The sequence below is a fragment of the Cydia splendana genome, chromosome 23 (genome assembly GCF_910591565.1).
Source record: "Cydia splendana chromosome 23, ilCydSple1.2, whole genome shotgun sequence".
In the NCBI taxonomy this organism is placed as follows: Eukaryota; Metazoa; Arthropoda; class Insecta; order Lepidoptera; family Tortricidae; genus Cydia; species Cydia splendana.
Genome location: NC_085982.1, coordinates 12,700,812 through 12,716,459, shown reverse-complemented (window position 1 = coordinate 12,716,459; position 15,648 = coordinate 12,700,812). Strand labels below are relative to the sequence as shown.

General features: G+C 37.8%; 2 protein-coding genes across 2 annotated transcripts in view; one reads left to right on the top strand and one right to left on the bottom strand.

Moving 5' to 3' along the window:
• Positions 1 to 263: 263 nt before the first annotated feature.
• On the top strand, positions 264 to 3,272 carry LOC134802005 (PR domain zinc finger protein 5-like). The gene is made up of 2 exons (XM_063774619.1): positions 264 to 621; positions 1,641 to 3,272. Exons 1-2 carry the CDS (start codon positions 403 to 405, stop codon positions 3,252 to 3,254), a joined length of 1,833 nt encoding a protein of 610 aa, XP_063630689.1. The 5' UTR covers positions 264 to 402; the 3' UTR covers positions 3,255 to 3,272.
• A 2,984-nt stretch (positions 3,273 to 6,256) lies between these two features.
• The window catches only part of LOC134801795 (protein stum), an 82,562-nt gene continuing 73,170 nt past the window's right edge, over positions 6,257 to 15,648 (bottom strand). The window contains exons 5-11 of the mRNA XM_063774395.1: positions 14,141 to 14,423; positions 13,568 to 13,776; positions 12,396 to 12,522; positions 8,191 to 8,317; positions 7,769 to 7,849; positions 7,133 to 7,246; positions 6,257 to 6,450 (exon numbers count right to left, since the gene is read on the bottom strand). Coding sequence (XP_063630465.1) covers positions 6,362 to 6,450; positions 7,133 to 7,246; positions 7,769 to 7,849; positions 8,191 to 8,317; positions 12,396 to 12,522; positions 13,568 to 13,776; positions 14,141 to 14,423 — 1,030 coding nt within the window. The 3' untranslated portion in view covers positions 6,257 to 6,361. The remainder of the gene's footprint in view (positions 6,451 to 7,132; positions 7,247 to 7,768; positions 7,850 to 8,190; positions 8,318 to 12,395; positions 12,523 to 13,567; positions 13,777 to 14,140; positions 14,424 to 15,648) is intronic.

The window sequence follows — 15,648 nt, the reverse complement described above, 5'->3', positions numbered from 1 at the left end:
TCAAGTCAACTTGCTGTTTTTGGAAACAAACATTGTATTATGAGTCTTGATGTTATCAAAATACCAAAGTTTGTATGATTTTTAATTATCGTGGCAATAAAGGTGAATTATAATTAACAATGCCTTTTAAAATATGTACAGCGATTTATTTGCACGCTTCAATCTACTCGTTTGTTCAAAATTTCCGGTTTCCGTTGAGGTGAAATAGCGTCACAGACTTTTTTGTCTGTGGAATGACGCTGTCATGGTATCATGTCATTCATTTTATGTCAGACTTGTCAGAGATTTTCACAATCAAGCAACCGCCAATTTCGTGCATTTAATCATTTATAAATTGGTACATAGCTTATTTTATCGTATGTAACATTATATACGTCTGTATATTTCAATGTGTAAGGCGCCATGGCAATGTTCAACGAGTTGACGTTCTCAGCGACGAGTCAACCGAAGCCCGCTTTGGCCAAGTTACGGAACGTCCTGAACACTCCGCGCTTCTGCACGCTTTGCTACGAGTCTGCGGTGCAGCTCCAGGATCTAGACAACTGTCCTCTCGTGGGCGAGAGCGAATATATCTGCACCCTAACCCTTCGGCAAATACTGCACGAACTGTTTCAAGACGCGGTAAGGTTAACCCCTAAATTTTCAGTATTTCTAAATGTCTCAAACCTCTTACTCCCAGGCGTTTTAGATTTTTAACATCGTTACTATGACACTGTGTGTGCGAAATTGTGACTGTGGGAGTAGAGGTGTTCAAAAGATTATGATCAACAAAGCCATTAGGTCAGTTAATAGAGTGTATATTATTTATTTATTTATTTATTAACATAAAAGTATACAGCTTATACAAATACAATGTCCCACAAAACAGTTTACACGTTTTGACTGTGGACTTCCACATTTAGATCTGTAATTGTTCATTTGAATTATAAATCACATACGCTTTGAAATATTACTAGCTGAGACAAAGCCCCTGCCTTGTAAATATCTCTCAGATCCTACTATTGCACAAAATTCTCTATTTTAATCACTCAGTGTAGCACCAGAAAGGAATGGGAAGTCAATCAGTTTACGTGGCCCTATTGATGTAGGCCAGGGTTTGGCAAAAGCGGCTCTTTGGAAGTACAATTTAGGCACTTAACAAAAATATTATTAATAAATTACCACCATTTATCCCTACCTTGCTCTTCTGCTAGTCTGATCCATGGTTCACATTTAGTTAAATATTACATACTGTTGTTATTGCAAAATCTATTATTAACTTTGTAAGGTAAGGGTTGGGTAAGACTAACATAGTTTATTTTGCTTGGGGGCCTTGGGGCAAGACAAACAGTATGAGAATTCAATACATTCTGTAGTTTTACACCAGTGATAGTCTTACCATTGCCTTATCTCATCTTTATATCTCAAAAAAAGTCAAGGCAAAAAAAAGTTCACTGTAAACTTTATTGATTTACTAGGGACCAAATCATATTTTTTTTATATTTAATAGATATACAACTTTATGAATTATAAACTGAAAGTCATGAAAAAGTGACCAAGGATCTCATTGGCCATAGTAGGAATCAAACCTGCATCTACTTTCCTTCACCCACTAATAAAAAAATATTATTCTGACTTGATAGTTGTTTGTATTATTTCAGGGTTCCCGAATCATTCTCAGCAAGTATGTCTGCGACCACTGCCAGGCCAAGCTTGTTTACTCCTACCAATTCATACGCTCCGTGCAAAACAGGGCCGAAAACTTCCACTACTATCTCACTCAGCTCGACTCGGAAACTGTAGACCTGCTCAACTGTATGGCAGACAACCCGGCGTGCGCTAATGCTGTCATAGTCTTGGAAGAAACAGCATCCAATGAAAAAGGGTTAGAAAAACTTGAGAAATTCAAGTGGCACAATAACCAACCTGTTAAAGAAAAAGTCCACATCATTGAGCGTCCTTCAAGGCATTTAATAACGAAAAACTATAGGTGCGGATACTGCGACAAGGAATTCTGCGATAAAAAGTTCCTGTTAGCACATTTCAATACATGCGGCTTGTGCAAAACTAAAGATGGTTTTAATGTTGAAAGCAGCGTTCCTTTTAAGAATATCTTATGCCCAAAATGCAAGAAAAGACCATGTGAGCATGAGAAGTTTATTAAATACTTTTTAGATCAAAAGGAGGATAACGTTCTAAAGACAAAATGTCTAGAATGCCCTTATACCGCATCTATGCTGCAAACGCTGATATCCCATGTTGATAAAAAACATATGGACGAGTTAGCTGACAACTGTGAATTATGTGGCAAATTATTTTACTTGAGAGAACAATATTTTAGTCATTTCGATACATTCCACCCGGACTACAAAATATGCTTTTACTGTAGCTGTGTTATTCCCAGCGAGAGCTTGTATGAGCATGAAGCGGAATGCACAGTCACCGAGAAAACGTACAGTTGTGACAAATGCCCTTCTAAATTTGAAAATGACATGCAAGCTTCCATACACGCTATGGCACATGAAGATGTACCAAAGAAACCAAAAAGAATTGTTCTGAAGCGGTCCTACTCCTGTCCGCTTTGCAAAGAAACATTTACGGGTAAACTGAAATTACAGAAACATTGCAATGACGCCCATGGAGTGGAATCTTACAGAAACAACCACTGTCAATTCTGCGATATCAAATTTACAACGAAAAAAGAGTATTTGTTGCATACGCGTGAGATGCAACATTTTGCTGACATTAATCCGAATCACAGTTATCGCCACAAATGTCAGTATTGTGACTACACAGCGAGACATGGTTTCATTTTGAAGACCCATATGAACCGTTATCATCTAAAAGTGATGCCATTTGAGTGTGATATTTGCAACAAAAGATTTTTAGATAAAAGAAAGCTAAAGGCTCATATAGACAGACATATGGGCAAGGGTAAGACGGTGTGTTCTATATGTGGTGATACGCTTGGGAGCACAACTGCTCTTATTAAACATACAAGATTACATACTGGGGAGCGACCGTACCCATGCCATCTGTGTGATGTTAGCCTAAATTCTGCCAGCGAACGTAAATTCCATGTCCTACGGAAACACACAGAGAAGACCCACCCATGTCCGATCTGTGAAACCAAGTTTCACACACCATACTTTGTTAGAAGGCATATTCAGCAAGTACATTGGAAAAGGAAAGAAAAATTTGATCACACAAAGGTAGAGGGACTGAAGCCGGAACATTATGAACTGTTCAGAGATAGGAGAATGGTCGTTTTATAATAAAGATAAAAACCGTAATTTTTCTTAAATTAATTTACTAGTATTCATTTAGGATTAATTTTATTGGTAAGTTGTATAATTTTCAAAATTATGCAACTTAATTTGATTATATGTTGTTTTAAATTCCGCGCCTGTTTTTAATTATGAAAAAATTGGTAGGTTGGCAAGACTAAAATGTTTTATGTTATGCTGGGTTTCCATGTTTGCCCTACTTTGGCAACCCATATACAGTAGGTTTGGTCATAGAAGAGTATTTATAGATGGTCAAGCAAATCTTGTCAGTAGAAAAAGGCGCGAAATTCAAATTTTCTATGAGACGATATCCCTTCGCGCCTACATTTTTCAAATTTGCCGCCTTTTTCTACTGACAAGATCTGCTTGACCATCTATAAATACTCTATATAATATAACATATCTATGTTATTGTTTTCTGTCGGTCAAGCATTGAAGCTCAACATATTTTTTTAGTATCAAGCTATTCCAGCTAGTATTTAAAAATAGTGCGTCATTGTTTAAGAAGTTCTTAAATAGCTTGGCAATCTGGATTCGTCAAGCAGTTTTTATTAAGTCTTGAATAGCTTTTAAAAAAACTCCATTTGGCGCCGAATTAGAATTTTATTTCATAGAAATGAAACAAAATGATCAAAGTAAATTTTTATTGATTATTCGTTGTACATAAGCGACTATAATTATAGAATTATATTCAAACTTAACTTAGAATATCTTTGTAAAACAATATCTTCAATTTTTAGAAATCCGAACAGTTATCAATTCATGCAAGTTTACATTTTAAACTCATTTGCTAGTAAAATATAAGCAAACGGTGAAATACTGATTTTCTTTTCGCAATTGGAAGATTTGAGTATCATTTACTTGGAAGAACTATATTTATTTTATAAACGTAAATTTAAATCTTTTGCCAATTTTAAACTACCGAAATAGTCACAATCACATTTACATCTTGTCTTAATTTAATTTGTGTTTTTTGTTTACATATAAATAAATATACTTTTGAGTAATGCACGTGTTGTTATTTCTTTCCCTAAGTTATAGTAGACGCAAACCAAACTGACGACCGGGGTCGTAAAACTTCTCATTCACGCTCGCGTGGTCGAAGATAGGGTGAGAGAGATAGAGTTATGACCACGGTCGTCCGTTTGGTTTGGGTCTACTATAGTACTCGTGGAATATAAAAAGTGACCAATTTTTCCATATATTTTTTTTAATTTGTTACTTCCATACTTTCATTAATGAATGAGATAAACTCAAATTTTGAAATGTATTAAAAATGAGTCACCTTTTTTATTCCCCTTTTTTGATACAAATACATTGCTGTTATATAAAGGGTTGATCCCTTATTGTCAGTAATTTACGCATAATAAGAAAATAATTAAAAAAATTGCTACATTACTTGTCCGCTACATATGATAGACGTGTACCTATAAAGTATCCACCAATACATTTGGCCAAAACTGTAATAAACAACTTTTTTTTTTAATACTGTCGGGCGTATATTTTTTTTAATAACGTACCTACTGCCTCCCAGTAAGGCTTATGTAGTTACTACAGGTATCACATGCACGATACCGGTCCTTTTTGTGGTTGGCCGGTCGAAGTATTTTACAGATGGCGCCAGCATAGGTTGACATGACAATCCCTCCCTAGAATTGTGTCAAATTCTTTTTTTTTTTGACCTGGACAGAGCTGGGCACCGTTAATCAAAAAGTTAACTTCGTTAATCGTTAATCCGTTAAATAAAAAGTTAACTTCGTTAAACGTTAAAACGTTACCTTTCAAAAGTTTTAACGGAAGTTAAGGTTAATCGTTAATCGTTAACTCGAAATCGTAAATATACACAATAAGAAATAAAACTAGGAGAAGTAATCATAAATTTTAATTTTTATTAAAGACGAATCTACTAATTAACGTGGTAATCATTACTAATTAATAATAGCATAGCCAATAAAAATATAATTCGCTAGCATCTGCCATAAATGCATGTTCCCCTTCATGAACATGAGCATATTAAAATTGTCGTCTGATAGCGACGCCCGTATTGGAGAAAAAATATCTTTTCCCACCGAAAACAGGTGTTCCACAGCAGCACTCGAAGGTATACTAGTGTTATATTTGAGGCAGCGCGCGGCCTTGGTGTGAGTAGGTACTTAGGTATTAACGATTAACGGACTCAAGAAAAGTTAACGGAAGTTAACAAGTCCGTTACAGGTTTTTAAAGTTAACTTAAAAGTTAATCCGTTACTCGAAAACTTAACTTCGTGAATTAACGATTAACGGATTAACGAGTTAATGCCCAGCTATGGACCTGGATACCAGCCTTTTAAGCCAAATCTCATAGAACAAAACTAGAGATGGGTAAAACCTATGCGGCGCCATTTATACAAATCTTTGACAGTTGCCAACCCCACGGTAAATTATGTACCTAAGTTTGCGTAGGTACTTGTCCAAATATATTGGCGGCAGGCATAGGTAGATTCAAAAATGTTAATTGGTCAGATACAAAAGTTTAATCTATCTTAACTATACGTGTATAATACTTTAGCACTTGGGGCTTTTTTGTGCTTTTCTACGATGCATTAAAAAGACCACAAAATGGCCGGGAAAACTTTAATGGAAGTTTTGAATTTACAAAACAGCTATCGCTATTATGCGATAAAAAGTGTCTGACCAGCAGATCTCTACAAGATTTGTCCCAATTAAAAGGGAATGTTCGAATTATTTTAAAATTCAAATGTTTAGCCGACATACAAATTTCGTCGGCGATACATCTTTTAAGTTTACTCTTTTCCATGTTTTTGCAACTCTATCTTTCGGTTCCTTCTTATTATGTAGGCTACTTCTTTTAGATCGTATTCGGGTATACTGAAGCTTTTATAGCTCGTTTGGTACAGCAGTGAGGCTCTGTCGCGAGTTCATATTTAGTAGGTATGTTCAGGGGAATTATTTATCAATAGTGATTATACCGACTTACACCCCTATAGATAGGGTGACAAAGCGGAGAAAATGCCACATGCCGCAATTTAACTGAGGCAATGAGTTGGTATAGTTACTAACAAAGTTAGTGACAATTACAACAAAGGTGTTTTTTGTTAAGCCCGCGCCGTGTGGTTGTTGGAAGTCACCGGCGGCGCCTCGGCCTCTTCCTCCGCCGCCTCTGCTTTCAACTTCCTGTATTTACCTGAAAAAAAAAAAAAAAACAAATGACGAAACACAAAGACAAGTATTTGTGATGAGTAACGAAGAAACGAGTATCACTCTCGTTCTAGTAGTATGACACATGACACCATAAGTCGCTACAATAGGGACTTGCGATCTTGGAGGGTCTGCGATCTTCTGACCTAAATCGAAAACTTCACATCTTCATTTCGTGCCATCATGAACAGGGGGCTTTTTGCTTTGCTGCCCTCTATACACAGCTATTTCAATGTACGTTTAATATGGTCTTAACTGTGGAATCGTTACCAAAGAGGCACTGTTTACAATGAAATAATTTGCAAAAGTCTAGACTTATGATACTGATGTGATGTGTGTGTGAGTATCATTTAGTGACACTTATTTAAACTATACATATATTCTTCGTTGACTTTGCACGTTCAATAGTTCAGTTGTTTATGGTATACTCGTATCATATATCTTGGTCAAGCAGATCTTGTCAGTAGAAAAAGGCGGCAAATTTGAAAAATGTAGGCGCGAAGGGATATCGTCCCATAGAAAATTTGAATTTCGCGCCTTTTTTTACTGACAAGATTTGCTTGACCAGCTATACCTAGTCACGGGGCTACCGCCAACCGCCAAGCTACCTGTGTAAAGATAGACTCGCGGGGTCTACAGCTCACAGAGTCACTACTAGTAATACTCACGGGAAACTCTGAGCATGATAACTCCCCACCAAATGGACCAGCCCCACCCCACCAGGCAGAAGAGCACCGTGAACAGCTGCCCGCAACCCACCAACAAGTTGATCACGAACGAACCTGCAATAATTTATTTATTAACGTTGGTAACCCTGATATGAATATGGTATCGTGGGATTCCTGCCAGTCGTATCGGCAGTGTTGCTAGTTCTGAATTAAAAAAATAGCGACGAAAGACGAAAGTCAAGGATGGCAAGCCAGCTTTGTTAGTAGAAAATGCAGCAAATTTAAAAATGTAGGCGCAAATGATCAATCTCTCATTCTAATTTTGAATTTTACGCCTTTTTCTACTGACAAAAAGTAGGCTTTATAAAGGATAAATTTGTTTACGTTACATGTCCGTCTTTGGGTCACAAAATTACATAGGTATGTGTACCAAATTTCAACTTAATTGGTCCAGTAGTTTCGGAGAAAATAGGCTGTGACAGACGGACGGACAGACAGCTGCACGCACGATTGATCCATAAGGGTTCCGTTTTTCCTTTAGAAGTACGGAACCCTAAAAATGGAAGCTCTTTTTTATGAACATCTGTAACTGTAGGTACTCTTTTCAAGTAAAATAAATGGTTTATGACTGCTCACCTATCCTGTGTTTGGCGCCGTCATGAACCCCGAACCTGGGTATGCCGAAGCACAGGCAGAACATCCCGCTAAACACCGTCCCTGTAACACGATATTTAGTTAAGCTAAATAATTATAAAAAAAGAAGACAAAACTATTTAGTTTTTCTGTTTGTAAATAGATGGAAATGGAACTAGTAATTTATACCAGTGAGCTCATTTTCTTTATTGATTTTGTCGTTTTGACGATTGCGCGTTCATCGTTCAATATTTTGTTCTACAGTGTTAGACGTTTTGCAGTTGAGCTTTTTGCTTTAACAGTTTGACCGCAACGCCTATCGTGCGCTGCGCGTCTTCGTGAACCTTGTCAGAATGCACAAAGGTTAGTAGTAATTCAAGGTCAAGGGTTAGAAAATCTATGCCATTGATAAAAAACCGACTTACCCAATCCAGGCACGACCACGTTGCAGAAAAGACACCAGTAGGCCAACACGATGGGTAGCACTGGGATCGCAGCACGCATCATGCTTGAGTGTTCCACCAGTGTGGGGTCAAGCTTTTTCCGAGTATCCTGGAAAAACATCACAAATTAATATAATAGTTCTACATTATATTATTAGCTAGAGAAGGCACCTATACCTAGATACCTACAGATCGATTTTATTCCACCATCAGTTTTCTACCATTCTCGTACAGTATAAGACACTCTGGTTTTACTGATAAGCCGTTAATCATAATCCGTTAAAAGAATTTCCACAATACTGAAGGATACCTACACGTGAAACAGACGTCGAGTAAATGTTTCTAAAGCAAATCATCATCATCATATCAGCCAGAGGACGTCCACTGCTAGACATATGCCTCCCCCAAAGAGTGCCACAATGACCGGTCTTGCGCCACCCGCATCCAGCGGACTCCCGCGACATGACAAAAGCAAATGCGAAAGCAAATGACATAGTATAGGTTAAAAATTCAGCATCAAGTTATTATAAGTTTCATATTAGTGCGTTTACTCATTCGTTTTTTGTAAACTGAATAAATAACTATTTTAATCCAAGAGAGCATTCCATTGCAGTCGTAATGTCAAAACCCACATCCAAATCTTCGTCCAAATCGATGTCAGCTTTCATGGAATCCATCATGAGCAGGACCCGGGCCCTCGACGGAGCCCTCGATGATCTCCGGGGCTGCGGGGACGGCACCGGAGTCACGGGCATAAGAGTCGACATGATGACTTTAGGGTTTTTTTAAATGTAGAGAACGATTAACTCGTTATCTTTAAGATCCTAGACACATTAATCAATCACTATTTATGCATTTTTAAAGAACGGTTATTTTTGCTATAGGTATAGGTACTGCACAACCGACCGAGATCACCGAGATTTTCACCCATTAGACGAGACGACGACGATAGTTTTAATTTTTAAAAATAATCAAACTGCAGAAAGATTGTGAATGGTGACGTCACTCGTTAGACAAACAAAATTTTAGTTTGTGTTTTATTTGTTTTATGAAGATTTTCCCGGTTTTATCTGGTTGTTTCGTTACTACTTTAGCTTTCTTTATTTTAACCCAGTTTGGCCATACGAGCTGTACATTACCAACAAAGTTAGAAAACCTAAATTTATCATTTATAAATTTAATTTAAATTCGGAATCTGATCTACAAAGCCGAGAATGGTCCCGCGGGTTTAAAATTCCACAAATTTATATATATTTGAAAGTTTTGCCGTTTTAACTATTTCGCACTGTCGTAGGCCATCACAGACTGACTGTCTTTCAACTTCATTTCGATAATATGCATATGTTTGATTGAATATCGAACTGTTGAACAACCTTGTGGGTAACCCAGTTCCTTTTATTGCGAATATAGAAGCGTCAAAGTCGTAGTAACTATAATATTTACAAACAAGCTGTTTTAGGGTTCCATAAGTTCTCGATTAAAATATATAATTATACGAGTAGGCAGGCCTGAGTAGGTAATTTTTGGTTTCGAAAACTGACAAACATGCAAAGACAAGGGACTGTACAATTTCTAGTAATGTATCTAACGGAAATATAGGAGTTAAACTTTAAAAAATACGTCATCCCTTTCTATATAATAATGATAATGTTGAAATTACTGAATACTAGACATATTTCTTGGTGAAGGCGAAATGTATGAACCCCATAGATCTCTCTGTCGTAACTACTTCTGACTTGGTTTAACTATCGTAAAAAAATCTTGCCTCACTTTAGAAAGAAAGAAAAGCGAGGAAAAGAATCACGTCCCAAGTCTCCTATCCCATTCGTTTTCCACAACATTTTAATGTATGCGGAAGATCCGAATCGCGGCAAGAAAAAAGGCGGCACCGCACGCGACACCCAGTTGACATTGTGCAGCAACGAAACGCAACTTTACCAGCCAGGCGCTATCTGTGGTAATGCATCAAAAAGTTTGCGGACCAAGAAGTTAGTGGCATAAATAACTATATAAAGCCCCATGTTGGGCGCCACATTTTAGGAACTATTCCTTGTGTAAAAATGTGTATATTAAGAACATTTGCTTATAAGTACCAACATAGCTTGGTCTAACTCTACTTTGAATCTTATCAAGTTTGACCTAGCGTTTTAAAAATAGAAAAGAATGTAATAAGAATAAAACGCCAAGTTTATTACTTGTGTGGCGGTATTACTTGTACAGTCGACGTCAAAGATATGTTTACACTTTTTGCACCTTACTCCTTTGTATAAGACGAAAAACGTAAACATCATATTTGACGTAGACTGTACAATAATTATTATTACTTTCTGTCACGAATGTTGCATCATAATTAAATAATTTTTCTTCAGGAGCCAGTGAGGTGACTACAAGTTTTAGTTATATAAGAACATTGCCACGATTTTCTAACAGTACAAAGTAGGCGCACATTTTATTCGCTATTTTAGATTGTCTCTATCTGGTTTGAAATACTACACGCCTAATAGTCCCAAAAACTAAATTATTACCTACCTGACAAAAAACTTAGTTTTTTTCGGCGGTTAAATTTTTTTGTTAAAAAGTTTTTATTTTATAATTTTCTGTGGCTATAATTTATACAAATTATTACATGCTTAATTTTTGATTACTTTTAAAATTTATGCGTGGTCATACGTTACAATCGGTGAGTGAAAAAGTCAATCATGCCCTATTTTCCTACCCTTAAGGTTGGATTTTTTTTCCAAATTTATATGGTGTTAGAAATATGAGGAGCGAGAGCACAGGCAACCAGGCGATGGACTACAACCGAGATCACGGTAAATGAATAACGCAATGGTATATATATGAGTGCGTATATTAATCACATATTAATAACGTACTATATCAATTTACAAATATGGGTTAAAAGTGTTTGTTGTAAAAGTAGTAAATTGTTAATAAAATATAAATGTATAAAAGGGGACGACACAATCTTACACGGCTGCTTGATCTGGGAGCCATAGACAAAGAGAGACGGACCACAGATAACATATTCACAGATTATGTACGGCATAGACAATATATTTCCAACATATGGGTCCAACTTCGGGGTATACCCTTTCCAATAAAAAAATAATTATCAAAATCGAACTACTCTGTAAAAAGTTATGCGTGGTCATACATAAAAAATATATATATACGCGTCGACTTGAGAACCTCCTCCGTTTTTTTCGTCGGTTGATAAAAACTAGTTTGTATCACTAGTGCTGAGGGATCTGAGGGAACCAGTGAACTGTTTCCTAATTTTATCTATTAAATTTTGACGGTAATAAAAAAAACTTAATAGCAATTAAACCTGTCTAGTGTCAACTAATGTCAATATCGATATCCACTGCGACTACAGAATGACTTCGCTCGCGTGTCAACTGGCCGCCACATTATGCGAGGGTCAATGATTTACGTGGAAATGTCGCCTGCTAAGGTCAGCCGGCGGAGGGTTTACTTTTTTTTGGAAGTCCGTTCAAGGTGCTGTCGCCGTGGTTAAAGCCGTTAAACTGTCGTCTACCAAGCTGACAAAAAAAAGCACCCCTCTATCTACCCCGACCGGAGATCTCGAAGATAGTTGTTATGGACGGATATCTCCGGCCATTTATAACCCCAGTCGAAAATCATTTTTGTTAAAATCAAATTAAAGCTGCTTTTCGACTGCGAATATGCTCGGGTGCAAAAAAAAATGGGGGGGAGCGGGAGACAAGGGCAACCAACAATTGGCCGGAGATATCCGTTCTGGATAGAAGACAGGTTAATGGAGTATTTGGTAAATAATGTCAAAAGTTGTGACGCTCTAACGACTAAAATATTATGATTCTCATAAAGCAATTTTTCAGTAAGTTACATTTTTTACCTAAGTATATTCGCCGCATGAAGATAATGTCTGTTGAATGGCAAAATATGTTTCGGCCAACACAGTAGGTGAACGGGCGAGTGTAATTTTATACAAAAATGTTACATTATTTTATGTGCCAAGGCGGATGGGAATAACATCTACAGCGACCAATCGTGCAAAATTGCGAAGACATCGGAAAGAGATATATTTTTACTTCCACCTGGAACCTCTTCCTAAAGAAGAACCTAGGGTGATCCACCGTTGTAGGGATCCTACGGGAAAGCCTTTGTCCATTAGACTGAAATGGTGAATATGTTATGTTTACCTCAGGTGGCAGGGTGGGTGACAAGCTCTTGTTCTTGGAGAAGAGGCTGGTCCTGCGGCTAGAGGAGTGCTCGGAGCGGCGCCGACACATCCCGCGTAGCCACGTGCAGAGTCGATTGTTGCAGCAACTGTTACAGTAACCAACCGTGATAAATGTGATTTAGCAGCATACATGTTGAATGAATTTCTTGATAAGTGAAAAGTTAAAGTGGACCCAAAATTTAGCAGATATACAGATTTGCCATCTGGATTCCAATAGCATGAAAGATGCATTGGATCCGGATTCAGATCCGGATAATTAAATACAAGTTGGATTGGAAGCCATAAGCAACATGACGCCCAACATGGGACTCTTTATGTACCGTGTTGGACGCCACTTTAGAATCAATCAATTTATGACGATTTTAGGACTTTTAATTACTTGACCTTAATTGTTTTTTTTTCATAAAACAATGAATTATCAGAATCCAGAAGGGCTGTTTAGTACAACTGGCTACTTCACTCGTTTGTCACGCCACGACCATCTCTCATTTTTTACAAAGCACTGGTATTTAAATAGAAAAACATGTTGTTGCGGGACCACAAGTCACGCGAAGAGCTGTGCTGACTTTTCAAAGGGTTGTCGCTAGTATTAGCTGGTTTTCACGAAGGCACAACAGTTCCTTGTGAATATATAAAAAATATTCTTCTGGTGTTCGTGTGGGAATTGCGTGGTCGGGGAAATAGAAGACACCAACGCACGGCGTGGACAAAATGTTAAATGTCAACGGACGATATATCTTCATACTAGATCACAGTTGTCAAGTGTCAGATAACCTTTTAAACTAATCCAAGAGAGCCCAAAACAAACAAATAATACATTTTATTTGTCTCCACACAACACAAGCCTGCAGAACTGCACGTCAAAACTGCAGTAAGAGTGAAAGAGGCGTCGGCGAGCCGAGCCGAATGATGGCTATTTCGCTCTTATTGCGCAGGCATAAAGGTTTTTTCTATCGGCGTTTGCTGATTCCGCGTCGATTTATGGAGGGAGACCCTTATTGGCCCTAATGTCTATTGAGACGAAGTCACAAAACTGTCAGATTTCCTTGACCATAAACAAATGTTACTGAATCGGACTCTTCAGATGTGTTGGCGGTGTCCGTAAAATTGCAATGAATATTTATTACTCACGTGGCAGGCTGTCGGTCGCTAAGTATGCTGTCCCGGCGCTCGACTACCGGTTTTCTTTTCCCGCAGCACCCAGCTTGCGCCGCATCCTCACTGACGCTATAAGGAATCCCAGAGATACTGCTGTCGCTGACGCGTCTCCGGCCGCAGCAGCAGATCACATCGCGGAGTTTGCGTTTGCGTTTCGTTTCGTTCTCGAATTCTATTGCCGCCTGTGGACAGTGGACAGTTGTGAGTTTCATAATCATAAAAATTTACGAGTCCTAAAAATATTCTCACAAGAGATAAAACAGAACTAAGCCACATGAATTATCGTAATTTTGCACTAATTGCACCTGATTCCAAGAAAATATATTTAACAAAATTACAACATGAAAAGAAAATCGTAGCGTGTAAAAGATTGGACGCCCGTTTACTAGACTTGCTATTTTCAAAATTGACAATATTGTGATCAGACGTAGTAGCAATGACATCAGCATCATATTACACCAGCAAGAAAGAAGTAAGTACCAAAGTAACTTGGGTTGTTCGACTTTTTAGCCGATACGTAAACATCTGCATTAAATATGAACTCACTTTCCCCGCCGCTCTCTCCACATCCCTGATCCTCTGCTCTTCCTTCTTCTTCCTCTTACAGCAGTTCAGCTTACTCATAACCCCTTTCCCCTCCTCCACATTCTTGACATCATCATCATCAACCTCCGGCTTGCCGCAGCAAGGGCAGCACTGTCTGCACTTCCCGATGAGACGGGACCCGATGGTGGGCTTCTTCGGGGCATCTTTGGGTTTGTCCTCCTCTTTTGATTGGCGGTGTGCGCGCGCGGGGGGTCTTGGTGTGGTGCTCGTGCTTTGGGGGAATCTGTAAGTGATTGTTTTTTTTCATTACTGGGTAATAATTCGGGCAGGATTTGATTTTACGGAACACCGGTCTGATCGTTCTAGCTGAGCTGCCGAAGCTTGCCAGACCCGTGCGAATTTTTCAAATCCTTTCTTTTTTTACACGACGTACCTAAACGGACGTCTCAGATCCGATTTGACCTACTGACGCTGAGTGAAACGCTACCATTAAATGAAATGAGATTAGCAATCAGACCACTATACTATAGAGTATAGATAATATGATGTTTGTTAGTAGGTATATCAAATCTTATTACCTACATCTCATATATATCTGCCATTAGTCTGAAAATACCGTAATTTGAATACTAAGTTTAAAACTTTAATTTCTAAAGTCTCTACTATTTTAGTAGGTATGTACCTACAGCTATGCTAAATTAAACTTTCATATGCTACATTTTCATGACATACCGAAAGTTGAAGGTTTTACCAAAAAAGCTTTAAATCAGCCTTTTATCGAAAGCCATTATAGGCATTACTATAACAATCTGAATGGCAATTTGACGTCAGTACTACGTTATTTCCGTTGCCGTCACCAAATATTCAAACGCGACACACCTAGTTACTTAGAGTCGCACCATTAAAAGTCTGCAGCGATTCCGACAGCCCACGCAGTGCAACTGTTATTTATACGTCATAATTTCATAGAAGTTTGACGTTTAAAATGACACTTGCTATCAAATCCGCGGCTGACTTTTCTCGGTTTGACTATAGCTACTACCAAACCATTTGCAAATACAATATTTAGGGGTAGATAAATATATATGTAACATACTATTTCAAGCTATTTTTTTATTTCTTTCTATTTTAACTTTATTTTATACCATGCCAACAATTTAAGTTTTTATTTAATTCATGCTTTGTTATGTCCATCTTCATTTGTTTAACCTCAAAGTGATATCACTACGGTAATCTCTGTATGTTGATTATGGGTGTAAAACTATATCGTAAAAGGTTTCATTTTCCATGCCAGTATTTATGTAAAGGTGTAAGTGAGAATATGTACGTTAATAAGTACATTGACCCGCTCTTTCTATCTCTATCGCACACGCATAAAGTTATTTGCTGTCACACTCGTCCAGTGGCATTGACCACCGGCGTCATCGTAGAGACAGCAATATAATTATGCCGTGCGAGAGAGATAGGAAATGGCGGGTCAGTATACGAAGTTTATCGTGTTTTGCGTT

What these genes read in the sequence shown, in the direction of transcription:
- LOC134802005 (XM_063774619.1), top strand. Translation starts at nt 403, where the DNA reads ATGGCAATGTTCAACGAGTTGACGTTCTCAGCGACGAGTCAACCGAAG. An exon ending in ACGAACTGTTTCAAGACGCG is followed by an intron (nt 622 to 1,640) that starts GTAAGGTTAACC and finishes GTATTATTTCAG; the next exon opens with GGTTCCCGAATCATTCTCAG.